The following is a 26,542-nucleotide window of genomic DNA, read 5'->3' on the forward strand; positions in this document are numbered from 1 at the left end:
GAATTCTCAGTGGGAAACCAGTGGAGCACCTCATCACTAAGTAGGATTCCTACATTACAAGATCTCATACCAATGCACAACCTAATAGACAAAGAACAGTTTATTCCCAGAGAGGAACTTTTAGTAAAGGGAATCTCTCAATTCAATTTCTGGCTACAATATCATCAAGCAAGACACTATATAATAACACATAAAAAAAACACTTTGTGAGACCTCTAACAGTGTTTGAACATTTATGTGTTAGCCAAACCTCTTCTAAGAAAATCATCACCTCTTGGTCTAAAGCTACTGCAAAATCGGTACACTCTATATCTAGCCTAGAAACCAATATAAAAATTTTGACTAGGTGGTACCAAACCCCAAATAAACTGAAACATATGTTTTGAAATGCCAGTAATAAATGCTGGAGAGGGTGTAATCAGGAAGGTACCATGCTCCACATTTGGTGGAATTGCGATGTGCTTCATACGTTCTGGAAACAGATTCACGGGAAATCAGAAGTAGTCTATATCAAATTCTAATATAGCCACACATTTAATTCCCAAATATTGGAAATCTCCCCAGATCCCGATCATTAATGAATGGGAGAATTTAGTGAGTAAAACTCTCTCTGGAACGCTACTATTATTTTAAGACTGGACAATTGGACACATACTATGACATGAAGTTCCTATGGGAACAATACACATATTCAATATCCCAGTGAATGACAAAGAATGAGCCTTATGAGCCTATGTGAAGAAACGGGAGTAACATTCAAGTATAGATAGAAATAGAGAGAATTGATATAAAAGCTGTGATTATGTTTTTTTTGGAGTGATCAATCATGACGCAAAGAGTATTATACATAGGCTTAGGCCCCATTTACAAGTTGATTAGTTCTAATGTTTATATGTTTATTTGTATATTTGTTTGCATTTCTTTTTTCTAATTGCTTGCATATTTGGACTTATTACAATGTGTACATGCAAGAAGTTGAACAATCTCATATGTTAAGACCCAACCAGCAACTATACTTGTTTTACAATATGGCACTGGAGACCTGGTACATGTACCACTTATGGAGTTTTTTCTTGGACTAAAGTGATATATAAAATACTTTTAGTTTGATCTTGCTTTAAGATTACCTGTTGATAAAGACAAAAAGATACTTGCGCTGCAGATACGTTTCTAAAAACAAATTAGTACAAAAGAAAGGGGGTCCCTATTCAACCTTCAAATGGACAAAGAGGATGTCTCTAAAAAGAGAAAGTACTATGCACTACACAATTAGCAACTTATAGCAGAAAATAACAGGTTAAAAAAATATATATTTAATGAACAACAGTGTATACACTTAAAATATAAAACATCAAATAGATCGACAGACTAGCTCAAAAAGCATAGTATCCACATATGTACAAAATACATACACATATGTGGATACTATGCTTTTTGAGCTAGTCTGTCGATAAATTTAATGTTTTAAGTGTATACACTGTTGTTCATTAAATATATATTTTTTAACCTGTTATATTCTGGTATAAGTTGCTAATTCAGCTGCATTGCGTAGCTCATAGTACTTTCTCTTTTTAGAGAAACCCTCTTTCTTTATAAGATGACCTTATATTCTATTTGTACAATGCCTCTTGCTCTTAATGCAAGCATATATGTTAACCTATAAATAAGTTAATTAAAATAAAATTAAAAAACAGCAGCACTCGCAAATCCTCAAAATAAAAGCCAATTTATTTGAGATGCAGATGAAAAATACACAGATACACACAGTAGGCAGGGGACACTCACTGACGCGTTTCGTGACACTACAGATGCTTAATCATAGATTTTAGCTATGAATGCAGGGTTATAAATATGGAGAGGTATACACTCTTCAATAATAATATTCAAACAAAAGGCTCAAAGTTTGTGTGTGATTTCTCTCAATGCCACCAAGTTTTTATCATCTTCATGCCCATGGTACTAAACTTATCTTAATGAATGTGGTTATGCAGTGAGTAACTGAAGTAGCTACAACTTTGGCATCATAATTAAAATAATCAAATATCTATCTTATCTCAGCGGACCCCTAATTGAAATAATATTTTTACATGAAAATACAACATACATATGCTATTACAAAGAATAACTAAATTCTGCATCGTTATTGAAACTTTCTTAAGCAAAATGAAGTTATACATTGAAAAGTCATCGTAAAGAATCAGTCTTACAACCAATGACAATTTTTTCAGTTTCTTTATATGTCTTCTTAACAGTAAAATAAAGTCCTTAGGTGAAATGAGCAGTTTGAAGGAATAAAATTTCTCATCACTAGAAAAATGAAATCTGCATTAATATCTTCATCTTGGTGAAACAAGAGCAAATTGGGTCATATGCTATATATAAATTACTTCCACTAATACATATATCATGTAAATCAACATTTTTTAATCTAGATTTCTCTCTTTAAAAAAGCTCAACCAGACAAAAATATTTTCTTCTTGTAAAATTATCCAAATATGTGCAATGTCTTCATATTCCATGATAAATTCACACCAATGAAATGCAACATTATAAAGGTGTTGCAAACAATGAAGATATCAATCGAATAGAGCAGGTTTGCTTCTGATATGTTACAAGAACCACCCATTCTGTGTTCTAATTTGTTTCAGAAAATGTTAATTCATGCACGTTGCCACCTTCCTGCTAGACCATGATGGTCTGGGACCAGTGGCAATATCTTTAACATATACTTCATGAACTCAGTCTGAATCTGAACATCTCTTAGAAGATTTGTGTTTCTTCTTTTTCTTCTTCTTCTCTTTCTTCCTTTTCTTCTTCTTGTGTTTGCCATGGGAACTATCAGAACTGGAGCTGCTGCTTTCATCAGAGGTAGAATCTTCTAAAAGTTTCTTCAGCTGCTGGATCCTGAAAAACACAAGTCATTAATGTAGATGTGCAACAAGGTTTAATATTTAACACTTTTTAATTAAATTTTAAAGCTAACATGTCAATAATATGTAAAGAAGCACTGTTAGAACAAACTAAAACAATACAAAATTCACTAATAATAAGGCCATTCACAGCTGCTCACGGGTTTTACAACATTATAAAATAAAAGTTAAAGGAGAATAGGCCACCTCAAATTTGGCCACACTATAGAGTTAAAAGTCTATTGAGACATATACACTATATATATATATATATATATATATATATATATATATAACATAATTTATGTAAGAACTTACCTGATAAATTCATTTCTTTCATATTAACAAGAGTCCATGAGCTAGTGACGTATGGGATATACATTCCTACCAGGAGGGGCAAAGTTTCCCAAACCTTAAAATGCCTATAAATACACCCCTCACCACACCCACAAATCAGTTTAACGAATAGCCAAGAAGTGGGGTGATAAGAAAAAAAGTGCGAAGCATAAAAAATAAGGAATTGGAATAATTGTGCTTTATACAAAAAAATCATAACCACCACAAAAAAGGGTGGGCCTCATGGACTCTTGTTAATATGAAAGAAATGAATTTATCAGGTAAGTTCTTACATAAATTATGTTTTCTTTCATGTAATTAACAAGAGTCCATGAGCTAGTGACGTATGGGATAATGACTACCCAAGATGTGGATCTTTCCACACAAGAGTCACTAGAGAGGGAGGGATAAAATAAAGACAGCCAATTCCTGCTGAAAATAATCCACACCCAAAATAAAGTTTAACAAAAAACATAAGCAGAAGATTCAAACTGAAACCGCTGCCTGAAGAACTTTTCTACCAAAAACTGCTTCAGAAGAAGAAAAGACATCAAAATGGTAGAATTTAGTAAAAGTATGCAAAGAGGACCAAGTTGCTGCTTTGCAGATCTGGTCAACTGAAGCTTCATTCCTAAACGCCCAGGAAGTAGATACTGACCTAGTAGAATGAGCTGTAATTCTCTGAGGCGGAATTTTACCCGACTCAACATAGGCAAGATGAATTAAAGATTTCAACCAAGATGCCAAAGAAATGGCAGAAGCTTTCTGGCCTTTCCTAGAACCGGAAAAGATAACAAATAGACTAGAAGTCTTACGGAAAGATTTCGTAGCTTCAACATAATATTTCAAAGCTCTAACAACATCCAAAGAATGCAACGATTTCTCCTTAGAATTCTTAGGATTAGGACATAATGAAGGAACCACAATTTCTCTACTAATGTTGTTGGAATTCACAACTTTAGGTAAAAATTCAAAAGAAGTTCGCAACACCGCCTTATCCTGATGAAAAATCAGAAAAGGAGACTCACAAGAAAGAGCAGATAATTCAGAAACTCTTCTAGCAGAAGAGATGGCCAAAAGGAACAAAACTTTCCAAGAAAGTAATTTAATGTCCAATGAATGCATAGGTTCAAACGGAGGAGCTTGAAGAGCTCCCAGAACCAAATTCAAACTCCAAGGAGGAGAAATTGACTTAATGACAGGTTTTATACGAACCAAAGCTTGTACAAAACAATGAATATCAGGAAGAATAGCAAGCTTTCTGTGAAAAAGAACAGAAAGAGCGGAGATTTGTCCTTTCAAAGAACTTGCGGACAAACCCTTATCTAAACCATCCTGAAGAAACTGTAAAATTCTCGGTATTCTAAAAGAATGCCAAGAAAAATGATGAGAAAGACACCAAGAAATATAAGTCTTCCAGACTCTATAATATATCTCTCGAGATACAGATTTACGAGCCTGTAACATAGTATTAATCACGGAGTCAGAGAAACCTCTTTGACCAAGAATCAAGCGTTCAATCTCCATACCTTTAAATTTAAGGATTTCAGATCCGGATGGAAAAAAGGACCTTGCGACAGAAGGTCTGGTCTTAACGGAAGAGTCCATGGTTGGCAAGATGCCATCCGGACAAGATCCGCATACCAAAACCTGTGAGGCCATGCCGGAGCTATTAGCAGAACAAACGAGCATTCCCTCAGAATCTTGGAGATTACTCTTGGAAGAAGAACTAGAGGCGGAAAGATATAGGCAGGATGATACTTCCAAGGAAGTGATAATGCATCCACTGCCTCCGCCTGAGGATCCCGGGATCTGGACAGATACCTGGGAAGTTTTTTGTTTAGATGAGAGGCCATCAGATCTATCTCTGGGAGCCCCCACATTTGAACAATCTGAAGAAATACCCCTGGGTGAAGAGACCATTCGCCCGGATGCAACGTTTGGCGACTGAGATAATCCGCTTCCCAATTGTCTACACCTGGGATATGAACCGCAGAGATTAGACAGGAGCTGGATTCCGCCCAAACCAAAATTCGAGATACTTCTTTCATAGCCAGAGGACTGTGAGTCCCTCCTTGATGATTGATGTATGCCACAGTTGTGACATTGTCTGTCTGAAAACAAATGAACGATTCTCTCTTCAGAAGAGGCCAAAACTGAAGAGCTCTGAAAATTGCACGGAGTTCCAAGATATTGATCGGTAATCTCACCTCCTGAGATTCCCAAACTCCTTGTGCCGTCAGAGATCCCCACACAGCTCCCCAACCTGTGAGACTTGCATCTGTTGAAATTACAGTCCAGGTCGGAAGAACAAAAGAAGCCCCCTGAACTAAACGATGGTGATCTGTCCACCACGTTAGAGAGTGTCGAACAATCGGTTTTAAAGATATTAATTGATATATCTTCGTGTAATCCCTGCACCATTGGTTCAGCATACAGAGCTGAAGAGGTCGCATGTGAAAACGAGCAAAGGGGATCGCGTCCGATGCAGCAGTCATAAGACCTAGAATTTCCATGCATAAGGCTACCGAAGGGAATGATTGAGACTGAAGGTTTCGACAAGCTGTAATCAATTTTAGACGTCTCTTGTCTGTTAAAGACAGAGTCATGGACACTGAATCTATCTGGAAACCCAGAAAGGTTACCCTTGTTTGAGGAATCAAAGAACTTTTTGGTAAATTGATCCTCCAACCATGATCTTGAAGAAACAACACAAGTCGATTCGTATGAGACTCTGCTAAATGTAAAGACTGAGCAAGTACCAAGATATCGTCCAAATAAGGAAATACCACAATACCCTGTTCTCTGATTACAGACAGAAGGGCACCGAGAATCTTTGTGAAAATTCTTGGAGCTGTAGCAAGGCCAAACGGTAGAGCCACAAATTGGTAATGCTTGTCTAGAAAAGAGAATCTCAGGAACTGATAATGATCTGGATGAATCGGAATATGCAGATATGCATCCTGTAAATCTATTGTGGACATATAATTCCCTTGCTGAACAAAAGGCAATATAGTCCTTACAGTTACCATCTTGAACGTTGGTATCCTTACATAACGATTCAATAATTTTAGATCCAGAACTGGTCTGAAGGAATTCTCCTTCTTTGGTACAATGAAGAGATTTGAATAAAACCCCATCCCCTGTTCCAGAACTGGAACTGGCATAATTACTCCAGCCAACTCTAGATCTGAAACACAATTCAGAAATGCTTGAGCTTTCACTGGATTTACTGGGACACGGGAAAGAAAAAATCTCTTTGCAGGAGGTCTCATCTTGAAACCAATTCTGTACCCTTCTGAAACAATGTTCTGAATCCAAAGATTGTGAACAGAATTGATCCAAATTTCTTTGAAAAAACGTAACCTGCCCCCTACCAGCTGAACTGGAATGAGGGCCGTACCTTCATGTGAACTTAGAAGTAGGCTTTGCCTTTCTAGCAGGCTTGGATTTATTCCAGACTGGAGATGGTTTCCAAACTGAAACTGCTCCTGAGGACGAAGGATCAGGCTTTTGTTCTTTGTTGAAACGAAAGGAACGAAAACGATTGTTAGTCCTGTTTTTACCTTTAGATTTTTTATCCTGTGGTAAAAAAGTTCCTTTCCCACCAGTAACAGTTGAAATAATAGAATCCAACTGAGAACCAAATAATTTGTTTCCCTGGAAAGAAATGGAAAGTAGAGTTGATTTAGAAGCCATATCAGCATTCCAGGTCTTAAGCCATAAAGCTCTTCTGGCTAAGATAGCCAGAGACATAAACCTAACATCAACTCTAATAATATCAAAAATGGCATCACAGATAAAATTATTAGCATGCTGGAGAAGAATAATAATATCATGAGAATCACGATTTGTTACTTGTTGCGCTAGAGTTTCCAACCAAAAAGTTGAAGCTGCAGCAACATCAGCCAATGATATAGCAGGTCTAAGAAGATTACCTGAACATAGATAAGCTTTTCTTAGAAAAGATTCAATTTTTCTATCTAAAGGATCCTTAAACGAGGTACCATCTGACGTAGGAATGGTAGTACGTTTAGCAAGGGTAGAAATAGCCCCATCAACTTTAGGGATTTTGTCCCAAAATTCTAACCTGTCAGGCGGAACAGGATATAATTGCTTAAAACGTTTAGAAGGAGAAAATGAATTACCCAATTTATCCCATTCCTTGGAAATTACTGCAGAAATAGCATTAGGAACAGGAAAGACTTCTGGAATAACCGCAGGAGCTTTAAAAACCTTATCCAAACGTATAGAATTAGTATCAAGAGGACTAGAATCCTCTATTTCTAAAGCAATTAGTACTTCTTTAAGTAAAGAGCGAATAAATTCCATCTTAAATAAATATGAAGATTTATCAGCATCAATCTCTGAGATAGAATCCTCTGAACCAGAAGAGTCCAAAGAATCAGAATGATGGTGTTCATTTAAATATTCATCTGTAGAGAGAGAAGATTTAAAAGACTTTTTACGTTTACTAGAAGGAGAAATAACAGACAAAGCCTTCTTTATGGATTCAGAAACAAAATCTCTTATGTTATCAGGAACATTCTGCACCTTAGATGTTGAGGGAACTGCAACAGGCAATGGTACATCACTAAAGGAAATATTATCTGCTTTAACAAGTTTGTCATGACAATTATTACAAACAACAGCTGGAGGAATAGCTACCAAAAGTTTACAGCAGATACACTTAGCTTTGGTAGATCCAGCAGGCAGAGGTTTTCCTGTAGTATCTTCTGGCTCAGATGCAACGTGAGACATCTTGCAATATGTAAGAGAAAAAACAACATATAAAGCAAAATAGATCAAATTCCTTATAAGACAGTTTCAGGAATGGGAAAAAATGCCAAATATCAAGCTTCTAGCAACCAGAAGCAAACGAAAAATGAGACTGAAATAATGTGGAGACAAAAGCGACGCCCATATTTTTTAGCGCCAAATAAGACGCCCACATTATTTGGCGCCTAAATGCTTTTGGCGCCAAAAATGACGCCACATCCGGAACGCCGAAATTTTTGGCGCAAAATAACGTCAAAAAATGACGCAACTTCCGGCGACACGTATGACGCCGGAAACGGAAAAGAATTTTTGCGCCAAAAAAGTCCGCGCCAAGAATGACGCAATAAAATGAAGCATTTTCAGCCCCCGCGAGCCTAACAGCCCACAGGGAAAAAAGTCAAATTTTTGAGGTAAGAAAAATATGATAATTCAATGCATAATCCCAAATATGAAACTGACTGTCTGAAAATAAGGAAAGTTGAACATTCTGAGTCAAGGCAAATAAATGTTTGAATACATATATTTAGAACTTTATAAATAAAGTGCCCAACCATAGCTTAGAGTGTCACAGAAAATAAGACTTACTTACCCCAGGACACTCATCTACATGTTTGTAGAAAGCCAAACCAGTACTGAAACGAGAATCAGTAGAGGTAATGGTAAATATAAGAGTATATCGTCGATCTGAAAAGGGAGGTAAGAGATGAATCTCTACGACCGATAACAGAGAACCTTATGAAATAGACCCCGTAGAAGGAGATCACTGCATTCAATAGGCAATACTCTCCTCACATCCCTCTGACATTCACTGCACGCTGAGAGGAAAACCGGGCTCCAACTTGCTGCGGAGCGCATATCAACGTAGAATCTAGCACAAACTTACTTCACCACCTCCCTTGGAGGCAAAGTTTGTAAAACTGATTTGTGGGTGTGGTGAGGGGTGTATTTATAGGCATTTTAAGGTTTGGGAAACTTTGCCCCTCCTGGTAGGAATGTATATCCCATACGTCACTAGCTCATGGACTCTTGTTAATTACATGAAAGAAATATATATATATATATATATATATATATATATATATATATATATACACATATACATATACATACATAAACACACACGCATACAGTCATGGCCAAAAATATTGGCACCCCTGCATTTCTGTTAGATAATGCACCACTTCGCCCAGAAAATTGATGCAATTACAAATGTTTAGGCATTCTCATGTTTACTTATTTTGTTTGTATTGGTATGACACAAAAAAGTGGAGAAAAAAAAAGCCAAATCTGACACATTCCACACAAAACTCCAAAAATGGACTGGACAAAATTATTGGCACCCTCAATTTAATATTTGGTAGCACACGCCTTGGAAAAAATAACTGATATCAATCGCTTCCTGTAACCATCAATGAGTTTCTTACACCTCTCTACTGGAATTTTGGACCACTCTTCTTTCGCAACTGCTCCAAGTCTCTCAGATTGGAAGGGTTCCTTTTCCCAACTGCTGTTTTGAGATCTCTCCACAGGCGCTTTATGGGATTAAGATCTGGACTCATTGCTGGCCAGTTCAGTACTCTTCAGTACCCCTTGCACTCACTCACCAGCCCTTAAACCTAGCCCTCACCCCTTGCACTCACTCACCAGCCCTCAACCCTAGCACTCACCCCTTTCATTCACCACTAGCACTCAGTCACCAGCACTCACCCATAACACTCACTCACCAGCCCTTACCCCTAGCACTCACTCACCAGCCCTCATCCATAGCACTCGCTCACCAGCCCTCACTTATAGCACTCACTATAGCACGCACTCACCAGCCCTCACCCATAACACTCAATCACCAACACTCACTAGCCCTCTCCCATAGCACTCACTCACTAGCACTCATCCACCCCTAGCACTCACTTAATGTTGTGGCCTGTCAAAGGGAGTGTCTCTCTATCTAATATCAAATGTGTGATGGGGGATTTTATGCCTCCCCCTGAGAGTGTCCTGTTTGCATGTAACCTCAATAAAAAGCAGGCTGTGTGCTCCAGCACATCAGACCTATTTTGACCCTCTAACTTGCAGCTTTGACTCATGATTGTAGGATACAGCTTATATCACTACAGGGATTGCTGACTACGGTGCTGATGATTCTTTGGTGAGCGCTAGGAGCATCCTTTTCTACGGTCCAACTTCCAGCCAGCCTGGAGGCAACCTGTAACATTTGGCGGCAGCGGTGGGATAGCGTCCTAGCGCAAGGAGCAGCACCACAACAGCACTGGTATCGTAGGAGAGTTATTGAGGGCAACGCTAGCCACTGTGCAGCGTCCCTACCTACAGCAGCATGGAGCTGACAAGACACTGGTCAGAACCCTGTGAAGAGCACCTCAACCTGATCCGTCGCTATGAGGGCGCTGATTTCGTTCTAGGGGTAAAGAGGCGGCTAGTCCGATATGGTCCAGACCCTGCGCAGGAGGTAGTCAGTCGAATCATCCAAAAATTGGCTACTGAGAACGAAGCGGCACGAGCCTTTGAGCGCCAACTGTGGAGTTTGGGGGTATGGACACCTGCTCTCCAGCGGCAGGCTGAGTTACAGGGGGCAGAGACAGTTGGTCCTGTCCCCCAGCAGCAGAGTGAATTGCAGGGAATTGGGAGCCCAGACTCCATTCCCCAGCGGCAGGCTGAGTTACAGGGGGCAGAGACAGTTGGTCCTGTCCCCCAGCAGCAGAGGAATATGCAGGGAATTGGGAGCCCAGACTCCATTCCCCAGCGGCAGGCTGAGTTACAGGGGGCAGAGACAGTTGGTCCTGTCCCCCAGCAGCAGAGGAATATGCAGGGAATTGGGAGCCCAGACTCCATTCCCCAGCGGCTGGAAGTATGTATGGGAGAGGAGCTTGTAACCCCCTCTCCCCAGCGGCAGCTTAACGCACCAGGGGGAGACAGTAAGCCCCACAACCGTGCAGATGGGACCGTGGTCTCTGCACTTACAGCACAGGGGGCAGAGACAGTTGCTCCTGTCCCCCATCAGCAGAGTGAGATGCAGTGGATTGGGAGCCCAGTCTCCATTCTCCAGCTAACTCCTAACTTGGGCCCAGGGTTAACAGTGGAGATGCTAACCCCCACTGACCCCCACGTTCCCTTTGCCACCGGGCAGGACTATGCCCCAATGCCCCCAGCAGAAGAGCTGGCATAAGGACAGAGCGCTGCTGGCCTCTGCCCTACAGACCCCCTTGTTACAGGACTGGCCTGCAAACCCCTCACCCCAGCAGAAGCACTGGCACCAGGGCAGAGTGCCGCTGGCCTCTGCCCCCCAAGTACCACCAGCTATTTGCCCAGCTGCGCCAGGAAGACCGAGGATGCTACACTTTCATCCTACAACCTGGAACCTACAGGCCAGTACTACTTATTGTGGGGGGGCTACTTTGCTGCTAATGTTTATTTGTGGGTGGGTTACGAGACTAACTTAGGCACTGACCGACAGAAGGTCAGATGCCTGATTAGTCTCCCTCCAAAAGGGGAGATATGTTACAAACTGCTATTTGTAACTGGCCCTTTAAATGGAAAATTGCCCTGCTTCCCTGGATTTTGGAGAAGCCTATTTGACAGCCTCCTTCCTCATGACTATGGCCCCTGGAAGATTGTGCCCCTGAGAGCATATTAACTTTTATTGGGTGTGTATTGCCCTTTAAGAACCGTCTGGGGACATATTGCGACTTTGGTGAACAATGCCCCTTTAAGACTATGTCCCCAGACCTGTGAAATGACTTGTCCCTGGCTTTCTCCCACTTGGTTCAGTTTCATTGTGTGCCATTAAGAGTTAATTTTGTTCAATTCTAAATACAAGTTTGCTGGGATCAGCTCTAATTAGGTTTAGTGATAAACCTTACCATTGTCTAATCAGACTGCTAGTGATAAGGTGGACTGCATTGTTTTATTGTGTGTAACTTGTTATCTGCTGAAGTAATGTTGTGGCCCGTCAAAGGGAGTGTCTCTCTATCTAATATCAAATGTGTGATGGGGGATTTTATGCCTCCCCCTGAGAGTGTCCTGTTTGCATGTAACCTCAATAAAAAGCAGGCTGTGTGCTCCAGCACATCAGACCTATTTTGACCCTCTAACTTGCATCCTTTTCTACGGTCCAACTTCCAGCCAGCCTGGAGGCAACCGTAACACCTCACACCTAGCATCCACTCCCCAGCTCGCACCCACTAGCACTCACCCCTAACACCCACTCACCAGCACTCATCCCTAGCACCCACTCACCAGCACTCACCCCTAACATTTATTTACCAGCACCCCCATAGCACTCCAAGCACTCACCCTAGCTCCCAGTCACCAGCCCTCATCCTAGCACTCATGCACCTACAGTTCCAACACAGAACACCCACGCACAACACTAGTTCACAGTACCCTCTATCCCACAGAGCATCCACTCACCCACACCCCACCTATCACCTCTACAGTGCCCACACAACTCGGCATCACTCGCATACCACGCACTAACTTACAATCCATCATGCACACCATCAAATACTCATCTGACATCCTCAGCCTGAGGAACACCGCCAAACCACTAAATACCACCACCCAAACAATACTACGAAAAGAACAACTTCTAAGCACTAACTTGCAACTACCCACTCAAAATAGAACTGCACCACCCCCAGCACAACACCTATCATGTGCCCTGCTCAACACCAGATCAGTAGTCAAGCACAAGCATGAAATCCACGACTTCATCACTCAATACAACACAGACTGTCTCTTCATCACCGAGAGTTAACTAACACCATCCTAGCAGAAATTGTGCCTGAGAACTACTCCATCCTGACAGAGCACAGAGTCGGACAAAGAGGAGGCGGCCTAGCTGTAATCTACAAATCACATCTCATTCTCACTAAACCAACCTTACAGAGCACACTGCCGTTCATGGAAACACTCACACTGCAACTCCAAACAACACCCCAAGACACCATCCACATACTACTATGCTACAGACCACCACGACCAAAGACACTTCCTCACTCCCTTCACTGAATTCATTTTCACACACACTTTGAAAACCAAAAACCTCCTGTTAATCGGGGACTTCAACCTTTGGACCAACTCCTCCCAGGACCCCATCACCACCGCCTGCATCACCGAACTAGAAGCACTAGGTCTGCAGCAGCTGATAAGTGTTCCCACCCATATTTCTGGCCACACCCTCGACCTCATCTTCAAACAGAACATAGACATCAACATTCTGGACAACATGCCCCTACCATAGACTGACCACCACGCTATCAAATTTAAAATAACTACAGACATATTTTGCCAAAAACCAGCACACTCAACAACACCACACTGGACAAGATCACAGAAGAAACTACAATCACAATTCTTCAAAACCACACTGTCCAAGAAAATAGCGGCACTGACGCAACTCCCCACAACTGAAGGCACACTCAACTCTCTTAACACAGCCCTACTACAGACAGCAGATACAATCACTCCAATACACAGAGCACACACCCGCAAAAACAATTCTGGCTGGTTCAATGACTCCTATACATCACTGAAACAAGAACGCAGAAGAGCGGAAGAAGCTTGGAGAAGAAACCCAAGCACAGACAACCACACAAACTAGAAATCACTCACTACTAAATACCACAAAGCCATGTTTACAGCAAAAAAAGAACACTTTTCCAACACCATATCAAAAGCCCCCGCAAGCTCTTCAAACTAGTCGCAGAGACTATGAACCCCATCTGTCTTGAGCCACCGGCAAACGAAACACAAGAATTCTGCAATGAGCTATCTGACTTTTTCATTGACAAAATCACAAACATTCGAGAAGAAATCCAACAGAACATAGCAATCAACTCCGCCCGGTTACAGCAAGAAGACAAAAACCACACAAATTCTCCACAACCACAGAGATTCACCCTGGTGCCAATCACCATCGACACCACCAAAACCATAATCAGAAGCCTCTGAGACAGCACATCACCAAACAACATTATTCCCACAAAACTTCTGAAAGAATGCATCGACATCCTGACACCCACCGTAACTCACCTCATAAACCAGTCATTCAAAGAAGGAATTATGCCGATCTCCCTCAAGCAAGGCATAATCAAACACCTCCTAAAGAAGCCCAACCTTGACCCCAAAAACTCAAACAACCGCAGACCTATCACAAGCCTCAAAACCCTCTCCAAGATTATCGAGAAAGCAGTAGTGCAACAGCTACAGTCCTATCTGGACACACATGAATTCCTGGATCCATTACAATCTGGTTTCCGCCATGGCCACGGGACCCGAAACAGCACTCCGTAAGATCTGGGGATGATGCCCTCGAAGCAGCAGATGAAGGAGAATCATGCCTCCTGGTGCTACTGGACCTCAGCGCAGCCTTTGACACAGTAGACCACAAAACCCTGCTCATTCGTCTCGCAGAAGTAGCTGGAGTCACAGACTCAGACCTACCCTGGTTTGCATCCTTCCTAGAGAACCGATCCCAGATAGTGAAACTAAGCGCCTTCACCTAAGAAGCATGTAAAATCACATGCAGAGTCCCTCAAGGATCACCCCTGTCACCCGTGCTCTTCAATATCTACCTCTGCCCACTCCTCAAAATCATCAGCAACCAAGACCTGCTCTATCACTCCTACGCCGATGACACTCAACTCTACCTGCGCATCACCAAAAAGAAAGACCAATACCATGCCCTGGAAAACTGCTTCTCATTGATTGACGAGTGGATGACTGAGAGCTCCCTCAAACTCAACGGATGCAAAACACGCAAACCGAAACACCCCTACAAAACATCCAACCCACCTACCATCCTCTGACAAACCATCACCCCCAGCGCCAAAGTCAAAAGCCTTGGAGTCATCTTTAACTCAGACATGACAATGGACACTCAAATAGGATCAGTAGTCAGTGAATCTCACCACCTTTTCGCCTGTTACATCGACTAATCCCCTTCATCCCTGAAGGAGACACTGCAGCTGTAGATGGAACAACCATCAACTCCCGACTTGACTACGCAAACTCCCTCTACTTAGGACTCCCTAAATACCAAATCTCACGGCTGCAAGTTGTCCAGAACACAGCCGCCAGACTGGTAACTGGGAAAAAACCTTGGGAATCGATCACCCCGTCCCTGAGGACCCTCCATTGGCTACTGGTGTAGGATCGTGTTACATTCAAGACCCTCTGCCTCACCCACAAATGTACACAAAGCCCAAAAATACCTGTGCGACAAAATAAAACCCTACACCCCAGATCGCCCACTCCGATCAGAACCTCCTCCACATACCCAAGACCCGCTACAAGTCTAAAAGCGAACGAAGATTTGCAGTCCAAGGATCCTGGCTATGGAATGCGCTACCCGCGGACATCTGCTCAGAAGAAAACCATCTGGCCTTCATTAAGAAATTCAAGACCCCCCTTTTCTGAAGTCTCAGGCCGTTACTGGCTGAAAAGCACCTTGAGGCGATTTAGTTCACGGTGTAGCGCTATACAAGTTAATCATTCATTCATTTCTGGTTGCTTTGGGTCACTGTCCTGCTGTAAGACACATGACCTCTGAAGGAGGCCCAACTTTCTAACACTGGGCCCTACATTGCACCACAGAATTCTTTGGTAGTCTTCAGATTTCATAATGTCATGCAGTGTCAAGACATTCAGCGGCTGAAGCAGCAAAGCAACCGCAAAACATCAGTGAAACTCCACCATGTTTGACTGTAGTGACTGTATCCTTTTCTTTAAAAGCCTCATTTCTTTTTCTGAAAACAGTACAATGACGGGCTTTACCAAAAAGCTGTAATTTTGTTTCACCTGTCCGCAGCACAATCTCCCAAAGGGATTTTGGCTTCCTCAGGAAAGTTTTGGCAAACTTCAATCTGGCTTTTTTTTTTAAAGTTTAATCTTTTATTGAGACTTTTAGTAGTAACAACATATTGAGCATAAATAAAAAGAGAGAAGCGCTGAACCTGGGAACGAACAATAGCATAATAGCTTGTTCTATGGCTAATTACCACCCAAGAAGCAGCCTCTTTTTGCTCAACATGTGCCTTTCACAGAGATGAACTTTCCTGAAGCATATCAGCCTGATCCTGACTTAACACTACAGTCCAGCCCTGAAATACCAGGCAATCCCTCTCTGAACGAGAGAAACAGCAAAACCCGAGACGTACGTTTCGGCCTATTGTGGGCCTCCTCAGTGAGGTGCAGTTATATTCCTCTATGCACAATGAGCAACGGGTCCACGTCTGGATTCCCACATCACACTTAATAAAAAAAAGAGAGAAGCGCTGAACCTGGGAACAAACAACAGCATAATAGAGTGTTCTATGGCTAATTACCACCCAAGAAGCAGCCTATTGGGCAGAAAGAAGCTACTCCCAGGTGGCAACCGGGCCATAGAACAAGCTATTGATGCTGCTGTTCGTTCCTGGCAGACTTCTTCTCTTTCTGTTCTGCATATGTAAATATAACCTGGGGGGGCGGAGCTAACCGCCGACCATAGTGGTCGCAAGTCTTAGGAGCTCCGTACATAATGGTACCAAAACTGCTTTTTAAGGAGATGAATGCTGGATTTTTGTACCAGAGCCGACTCTGCTGGCTGGCAAACATGGGGGGCTAAACATAAATGACGCCGATGGTCAGATAGAGACAGGAGCAGAGGATTATAGTGGAGCCAAGAGACGAGGGCTGAGCCCAGACACAGCGCGCCAGAATGCACTACACAATACAACCGGTAAACAACCTAAGCGATCCGCTTAGCATACACGTCAATGAGGCACTTGAAACTTGGGAACGTTCTACCGCACAGCTAATAGATGATCATTTTAGCAGCATTAGACTACTGTTGAGAGAAGTTTTTTCAAAAATGTTCCCAGGTGTTGATGACTGCTTTACAAGTAAAATCATGCTCACCGGAGGCCCCTGTAATTTACATGATCCTAAAGGGCCCATAGGAGGCTGTGCCGAAGCAGATACCCGGTTAGTATTGGTAAAAGCAGCTACTAGGACCTGGAGGAGGAACTTTATACACCTCAGAAACGAGATTCAATTGACATCCACGCATGGGCTGAGGGCCAATATGGCGGCTTAAGTGTAATTTCAGTATTGCGTACGATGGCAAATACTCTTTCGAAAAGTGAGGAGTTTGTGCAGTGTATGGATTGTCTTACTGAACTGCATTCAAAAGACCGATCACAGTGCATTGACTCATGGACTCAGAGCTCTATATATTCAGGGCTGTGCATTCCAGTAAATGTCTCTCATGGCGAAAGGCATGGAGTGGGATGAGTTTGAATTGAGACTCTACACCTCAGACTCATAACCGGGACTGTTAAGCTATGACATAAGATGTGAAACTATTATACTTTTGAAGTCTACTTGACGGGTGCCTAAATAATAGTTAAAGGTTGTCAATATCCTTTCAGAAAACTTATTTTCCTGCATTACCTAAGTCTTTATGGCTCTACCGTCTTTATTTTCTTTTGTTATTCTCTTGTCTTCCTTGTTTTCTAAATTGGTCAGTTGTACTTAACTAAAACTAAAATATATCTTCACAAGCCATATAATTGTATACTCATGTAGACAGGCTTATAACTTGCTATATCAGGGTTCATTTGTGTTAGTTAAAAAAAAAATTGTAGTAGCTTTAGATTTGGTGTTTATTATTGTCCTTTAAATGTACATTGCTAGATCACCTTAATAGTTTTTTTTTTGGAGAGCCATCTACCTAGGTTTGGTTTTGCACTCTACTGACCTTAGTTTAATTCCATGTAGCCTCAACACAACTTTCTCTATTTCACTATCTCACCCCTGTATATACCGCTAGCAATTTTTTTTAACATATATAGGCTTTGGCCATACACTTTAATACGCTTACTACCCTTTGTCCCCGTGTATGTTATTGACTACAAGTGGCTAACAAGTTCTGTGGGGGTTTTTTTTGTTTTTTTTCCTGCCCAAAACATGTCTATTGTATTGTGATCTCCTTGCATGACTATAGTTCTGATACTTTAACGGACTCCAAAAGGACTTATCTAGAATACTTGTATATGATTTAATTTTTCTATGTTATACTCACCTAAGCCTAAGCGAGTGAACAACCACCTATGACCTTAAAATATATCTTTGACATATTTATAATTCATGTATATTATACTGAGAAGGTCCCGGTGCTGTGACTCAGATTTCTCTCTTTGCTCACCACGTACTGGGTTTACTTTCTGCTCACAATATTTACAGTTTAAGACTTAGGCAGATCGTACCTGCACTCAGCCCACAAAGCAGGGTTTTACCCTGCATTATTCTATGATTAGGTCACATACAACACACTCTTTCTGAGAACATTGTCCTTGATACCCTCATGCATCAGGTATTACCTCAATACAAAGTATCTCTAGTTTACTCCCGGTCCTACCTCTTTTCCTCTAGAGGCGGAATATCAGTTTCCTAACACTCTCACATTACCTTCTCCCCCCCCCCACATAATATACCTTTGGTATTGGGAGGATTAACCACCCCACTGTTAGATGGGATATCATTGTTTAGGGCTCCCCTAGGGATATTATCCATAGGACTGTTCTTACTTAGAAACCTCTACAGCTACTCAAGGGTTTGACCTGTACCTCCCATATGGCCCTCTACGTGTCGAGGCACATAGTTATAAGTGCCTAGTATAATATTATGCATTTTCTCGTACTAATTCTCATTAAAGTTGCGTGGTTAGATAGGCATGCTCTCCCTACCTCTAAGAAGTTGGGCTCTAGAGTGTAACTATATGGGGCATGATCTTCTATGGCAGAAGTGTACAGTCATATATATGCTCAAGACAATTCTCTACGTTCATCATGCCTAACATTCACAGTGATATACTCCTGGGTCTGCGGCCGGGACTCCGGAGTAATATTATTCATTTTATATAGTTGGATGTTAGACACCATTATTAGTAAAATGTTATATTTATTCTAGCCATGTAACATGACCAATATCTATTCCCTCCACTTTACTACTCTGACATCCTATATAGTTCCCCCCCCCATTTCCCCCCCTTTATTTCATTTAGAGCGGCTCTTGCCCGCTGAACTCCTTCCCCCCTTCCTTGTATATTATAGTCCATGAGTGACCAGAACAAAAAGCTAACCCCCATCTTGCCCTAATCTTATTGCAACAGATAATTTCATGAAGGTTCTTTATGGCAATGTGGGGATCATTTTTACCGATTTATATAATACAAAACCGAGGTTTCATTATGATTTGCATCAATTTTCTATTTACATACAAATTAACCATGTTTTGGAATATCACTTCCATCTTCATATTGTAGATTTCTTTACTTCCATACAGATAGTTGAAATTTTGGACATAGCTAAATACTTTATGGTCTTAGTACTTACATCCCTTCAGAATTGCTCAGACTCCATGCCTAGAATTGTTACCTCTAAGCTCCTCAATTTTGTGTATGTCCTAATAATGTATGTCTTATTACTATGTTATTGTTGTTTATGGATTACTTTTGTTTGTTACATTTCTCACAACCTCAATAAAAACTATTTAAAAAAAAATAAAAAATAAATATGACCCTGGGGATAGTCTCCCTAAGGGTGATGGGGTAAACCAGACGTGGACTCCTTGCCCAATGTGCTTAGAGGGATATGGCTGCACCTCACTGACGAGGCCCAAAGGAGGCCAAAACGATCATCTGGGGTTGTCGTGTTCCTTGTTCAGAGGAGAATTGCCTGGTATTTCGGGGCTGGAATGACCATGTCGGTGGGATCAGACTGATATACCACAGGGAAGTTTTCCTCTGTGAAAAGCACAATTGGGCAGAAAGAAGCTACTCCTAGGTGGCAACCGGGCCATAGAACAAGCTATTGATGCCATCTGCCCTTAGTTTTTTAAACTTTCCAGTAGTTTATTAGAGTAACACCATGATATCTGAGCTGACAATTACTGTATACTCAGATTAGCTAGGTCATCCCACTTGAGGTTGCAACTTTGCTATCCGGGCACTCATTGCAGGTCGTGCAACCCTGGTTACAACCTATGTAACCACGCTAGGAGGTGCGACAATACAATACATTCTTGTATACTAATTTACAAAAACAACTTATCACACTTTTTATAATTCAAACAAATACGAGAGGAGATATAACACCTCAACAAGAGTGTTAATTGTTTGTAACAGGTTATAATTCGAAGTATTTAACCCAGGTGTAATACTTAAACTGGAATAGAGGGAATATATAACTAAGCGCATTTTTATTCAGGACTGAAAATACTAAGACCTGAATATTATTCCTAACCGAACAGTTAGTTATATTGCCTGGGATTCAGTCACCTCATATATATTGAGAAAATAATCCCCACAGTGTTACAATTCAAACAATATTGTAACTTTTATATATGACACCAGTTATTTAGTAATGAATCAACTTCTAACCTTTTTTTAAAAATATTGCTATATTGAGACTATAAAAATAGGTGTGGGTAATTCAGCCATTTATACTGAACTACATAATAGATATACCCTCACCAATCACAGTAGTTGTTTCATACATGCTATGATAGTGCCGTTTTATAGTAATTACACGAATGTTAGAAGGTACCCTCCGTTAAACCTTTCAATATAAAGGAACTTACACAAACTGTATAAATTATAACAATATGAAACGTACCACTAAAACTCTGAATTACAACAGTATACAAGAAATACAAGTGATAAATTGAAGTATACTTGACAACTTTAGTATGCACATATTTAAGACCTATTAAAAAGCAGCTACTAACTTCCAAAGTTTGAATAATTAGCATTTGGTATAATATACACACGCTTGCACTTTAGTAGAGTGTGATGTTGTCAATAATTATATTAAGTTGGGAGATACTTTTTGTTAACCTCGTTCAAAGGGGAAACACGCATGTTATACAACCTATACTGATATCATCTACTCTATATATTTGCAAGGTATAACACTCCTACAAATAAGAATACTAAGTCGGTGCAACATCAAAACTAACGGAACTATAACAGAATTATACCTACCTCCACCAAGGAGAAGTTAGGTATGTTCAAATATTGATATTGTTTGCACCAGTGATGATATCGTTTTAAGGGGTAATTACCATCCATACTTTCAACAAGTACATAAAAATGTTGTATAACCCTATTGATATTGCTAATATCTGACACCTCTAAGCTATAATATTCTATCAAAGAAAGAATACATAGTTGGTGGATAACCCATAATAATCCCTGTGTAAGGAATCTCAAGCACGTGTAAAATATTGATACTGTTTGCACCAAGCATCAATTCTAGTTTGGGGGATTACTATCCTTTACTAAACCCAACTATTTTTAGAGCTGCATAATTTAGATCTCTCGCATATAAAATCTGTTGCTCATTTTAGACCATAACCTCACAAATCTGATCACAATATTGACCTAGCTAATGCTTTGTAACTTTATACTATACAAGTGATTAACCCTAATACTACTAGGTGATTTTAAAGTACCCGTTTTTAAGACAATTTAATAAAAACAGAATTTATGCTTACCTGATAAATTACTTTCTCCAACGGTGTGTCCGGTCCACAGCGTCATCCTTACTTGTGGGATATTCTCTTCCCCAACAGGAAATGGCAAAGAGCCCAGCAAAGCTGGTCATATGATCCCTCCTAGGCTCCGACTACCCCAGTCATTCGACCGACGTACAGGAGGAAATATGCATAGGAGAAACCATATGATACCGTGGTGACTGTAGTTAGAGAAAATAATTCATCAGACCTGATTAAAAAAACCAGGGCGGGCCGTGGACCGGACACACCGTTGGAGAAAGTAATTTATCAGGTAAGCATAAATTCTGTTTTCTCCAACATAGGTGTGTCCGGTCCACAGCGTCATCCTTACTTGTGGGAACCAATACCAAAGCTTTAGGACACGGATGAAGGGAGGGAGCAAATCAGGTCACCTAAATGGAAGGCACCACGGCTTGCAAAACCTTTCTCCCAAAAATTGCCTCTGAAGAAGCAAAAGTATCAAATTTGTAAAATTTGGCAAAAGTGTGCAGTGAAGACCAAGTCGCTGCCTTACATATCTGGTCAACAGAAGCCTCGTTCTTGAAGGCCCATGTGGAAGTCACAGCCCTAGTGGAGTGAGCTGTGATTCTTTCAGGAGGCTGCCGTCCGGCAGTCTCATAAGCCAAACGGATAATGCTTTTAAGCCAAAAGGAAAGAGAGGTAGAAGTTGCTTTTTGACCTCTCCTTTTACCAGAATAAACAACAAACAAAGAAGAAGTTTGTCTGAAATCTTTAGTGGCCTCTAAATAGAATTTTAGAGCACGGACTACGTCCAAATTGTGTAACAAACGTTCCTTCTTTGAAACTGGATTCGGGCACAAAGAAGGTACAACTATCTCCTGGTTAATATTCTTGTTGGAAACAACTTTCGGAAGAAAACCAGGCTTAGTACGCAAAACCACCTTATCTGCATGGAACACCAGATAGGGCGGAGAACACTGCAGAGCAGATAACTCAGAAACTCTTCTAGCAGAAGAAATTGCAACCAAAAACAAAACTTTCCAAGATAATAACTTAATATCTACGGAATGTAAGGGTTCAAACGGAACCCCTTGAAGAACTGAAAGAACTAGATTAAGACTCCAGGGAGGAGTCAAGGGTCTGTAAACAGGCTTGATTCTAACCAGAGCCTGAACAAACGCTTGAACGTCTGGCACAGCTGCCAGCCTTTTGTGAAGTAAAATAGATAACGCAGAAATCTGTCCCTTCAGAGAACTTGCAAATAATCCCTTCTCCAAACCCTCTTGTAGAAAGGATAAAATCCTAGGAATTTTTATCTTGTTCCATGGGAATCCTTTAGATTCACACCAATAGATATATTTTTTCCATATCTTATGGTAAATTTTTCTAGTTACAGGCTTTCTAGCCTGAATAAGAGTATCTATTACAGAATCTGAAAACCCACGCTTTGATAAAATCAAGCGTTCAATCTCCAAGCAGTCAGTTGGAGAGAAACCAGATTCGGATGTTCGAATGGACCTTGAACAAGAAGGTCCTGTCTCAAAGGTAGCTTCCATGGTGGAGCCGATGACATATTCACCAGGTCTGCATACCAAGTCCTGTGTGGCCACGCAGGAGCTATCAAGATCACCGAAGCCCTCTCCTGGTTGATCCTGGCTACCAGCCTGGGAATGAGAGGAAACGGTGGGAAAACATAAGCTAGGTTGAAGGTCCAAGGTGCTACTAGTGCATCTACTAGAGTCGGCTTGGGATCCCTGGATCTGGACCCGTAACAAGGAACCTTGAAGTTCTGACGAGACGCCATCAGATCCATGTCTGGAATGCCCCATAATTGAGTTATTTGGGCAAAGATTTCCGGGTGGAGTTCCCACTCCCCCGGATGGAATGTCTGACGACTCAAAAAATCCGCTTCCCAATTTTCCACTCCTGGGATGTGGATTGCAGACAAGTGGCAGGAGTGATCCTCCGCCCATTGAATTATCTTGGTCACTTCCTCCATCGCCAGGGAACTCCTTGTTCCCCCCTGATGGTTGATATATGCAACTGTCGTCATGTTGTCTGATTGAAACCTTATGAATTTGGCCTTTGCTAGATGAGGCCAAGCTTTGAGAGCATTGAATATCGCTCTCAGTTCCAGAATGTTTATCGGGAGAAGAGATTCTTCCCGAGATCATAGACCCTGAGCTTTCAGGGGTTCCCAGACCGCGCCCCAGCCCACCAGACTGGCGTCGGTCGTGACAATGACCCACTCTGGTCTGCGGAAGCTCATTCCCTGTGACAGGTTGTCCAGGATTAGCCACCAACGGAGTGAAACTCTGGTCCTTTGATCTACTTGAATCGTCGGAGACAAGTCTGTATAATCCCCATTCCACTGTCTGAGCACGCACAGTTGTAATGGTCTTAGATGAATTCGTGCAAAAGGAACTATGTCCATTGCTGCAACCATCAATCCTATTACTTCCATGCACTGCGCTATGGAAGGACGAAGAACAGAATGAAGAACTTGACAAGAGCTTAGAAGTTTTGATTTTCTGACCTCTGTCAGAAAAATCCTCATTTCTAAGGAGTCTATTATTGTTCCCAAGAAGGGAACTCTTGTTGACGGGGAAAGAGAACTTTTTTCTATGTTCACTTTCCATCCGTGAGATCTGAGAAAGGCTAGGACGATGTCCGTATGAGCCTTTGCTTTTGACAGAGAAGACGCTTGAATCAGGATGTCGTCCAAGTACGGTACTACTGCAATGCCCCTTGGTCTTAGAACCGCTAGAAAGGACCCTAGTACCTTTGTGAAAATTCTCGGAGCAGTGGCTAATCCGAATGGAAGTGCCACAAACTGGTAATGCTTGTCCAGAAAAGCGAACCTTAGGAACTGATGATGTTCCTTGTGGATAGGAATATGGAGGTACGCATCCTTTAAATCCACCGTGGTCATAAATTGACCTTCCTGGATGGTAGGAAGGATCGTTCGAATGGTTTCCATTTTGAACGATGGAACCCTGAGAAATTTGTTTAGGATCTTGAGATCTAGAATTGGTCTGAATGTTCCCTCTTTTTTGGGAACTATGAACAGGTTGGAGTAAAACCCCATCCCTTGTTCTCTTATTGGAACTGGATGAATTACTCCCATCTTTAACAGGTCTTCTACACAATGTAAGAATGCCTGTCTTTTTATTTGGTTTGAAGATAATTGAGACCTGTGGAACCTTCCCCTTGGGGGTAGTTCCTTGAATTCCAGGAGATAACCTTGAGAAACTATTTCTAGTGCCCAAGGATCCTGAACATCTCTTGCCCAGGCCTGAGCAAAGAGAGAAAGTCTGCCCCCCACCAGATCCGGTCCCGGATCGGGGGCCATCCCTTCATGCTGTTTTGGTAGCAGTGGCAGGCTTCTTGGCCTGCTTACCCTTGTTCCAGCCTTGCATCGGTCTCCAGGCTGGTTTGGGTTGAGAAGTATTACCCTCTTGCTTAGAGGATGTAGAAGTAGAGGCTGGTCCGTTTCTGCGAAAGGGACGAAAATTAGGCTTATTTCTAGCCTTAAAAGACCTATCCTGAGGAAGGGCGTGGCCCTTTCCTCCGGTGATGTCTGAAATAATCTCTTTCAAATCAGGACCAAACAGTGTTTTGCCCTTGAAAGGGATGTTAAGCAATTTTGTCTTGGAAGACACATCCGCTGACCAAGACTTTAGCCAGAGCGCTCTGCGCGCCACGATAGCAAATCCTGAATTTTTCGCCGCTAATCTCGCTAATTGCAAAGCGGCATCTAGAATAAAAGAGTTAGCCAATTTAAGTGCATGAACTCTGTCCATAACCTCCTCATACGAAGATTCTTTATTGAGCGACTTTTCTAGTTCTTCGAACCAGAAACACGCTGCCGTAGTGACAGGAACAATGCATGAAATTGGTTGAAGAAGGTAACCTTGCTGAACAAACATCTTTTTAAGCAAACCCTCTAATTTTTTATCCATAGGATCTTTAAAAGCACAACTGTCTTCTATGGGAATAGTAGTGCGTTTGTTTAGAGTAGAGACCGCCCCCTCGACCTTAGGGACTGTCTGCCATAAGTCCTTTCTGGGGTCGACTATAGGAAATAATTTCTTAAATATAGGGGGAGGAACAAAAGGTATGCCGGGCCTTTCCCATTCCTTGTTTACTATGTCCACCACCCGCTTGGGTATAGGAAAAACATCGGGGGGCACCGGAACCTCTAGGAACTTGTCCATCTTACATAATTTCTCTGGAATGACCAAATTGTCACAATCATCCAGAGTAGATAATACCTCCTTAAGCAGTGCGCGGAGATGTTCTAATTTAAATTTAAATGTTACAACATCAGGTTCAGCTTGTTGAGAAATTTTTCCTGAATCTGAAATTTCTCCCTCAGACAAAACCTCCCTCCTGGCCCCTTCAGATTGGTGTGAGGGTATGTCAGAAACGTTATCATCAGCGTCCTCTTGCTCTTCAGTGTTTAAAACAGAGCAATCGCGCTTTCTTTGATAAGTAGGCATTTTAGATAAAATATTTGCAATAGAATTATCCATAACAGCCGTTAATTGTTGCATAGTAATAAGTATTGGCGCACTAGATGTACTAGGGGCCTCTTGTGTGGGCAAAACTGGTGTAGACACAGAAGGGGGTGATGCAGTACCATGCTTACTCCCCTCATCTGAAGAATCATCTTGGGCACTATTATTATCTGTGGCATCATTGTCCCTACTTTGTTTGGACACCATGTCACAATTATCACATATATTTAAATGGGGAGACACATTGGCTTTCATACATATAGAACATCGTTTATCTGATGGTTCAGACATGTTAAACAGGCGTAAACTTGGCAACAAAGCACAAAAAACGTTTTAAAATAAAACCGTTACTGTCACTTTAAATTTTAAACAGAACACACTTTATTACTGAATATGCGAAAAAGTATGAAGCAATTGTTCAAAATTCACCAAAATTTCACCACAGTGTCTTAAAGCCTTAAA

The 26,542-nt window shown here is 41.4% G+C and overlaps 1 protein-coding gene across 2 annotated transcripts in view; it reads right to left on the minus strand.

The window, feature by feature from the left end:
* Positions 1-2,213: 2,213 nt before the first annotated feature.
* RP9 (RP9 pre-mRNA splicing factor) overlaps positions 2,214-26,542 on the minus strand; it is a 74,010-nt gene continuing 49,681 nt past the window's right edge. For both annotated transcript variants that reach the window (XM_053714427.1, XM_053714426.1), the window contains exon 7: positions 2,214-2,904. In XM_053714427.1, the coding sequence (XP_053570402.1) occupies positions 2,739-2,904 (166 nt within the window). In that variant the 3' untranslated portion in view covers positions 2,214-2,738. The remainder of the gene's footprint in view (positions 2,905-26,542) is intronic.

The sequence above is a fragment of the Bombina bombina genome, chromosome 5, assembly GCF_027579735.1.
Source record: "Bombina bombina isolate aBomBom1 chromosome 5, aBomBom1.pri, whole genome shotgun sequence".
NCBI lineage: Eukaryota > Metazoa > Chordata > Amphibia > Anura > Bombinatoridae > Bombina > Bombina bombina.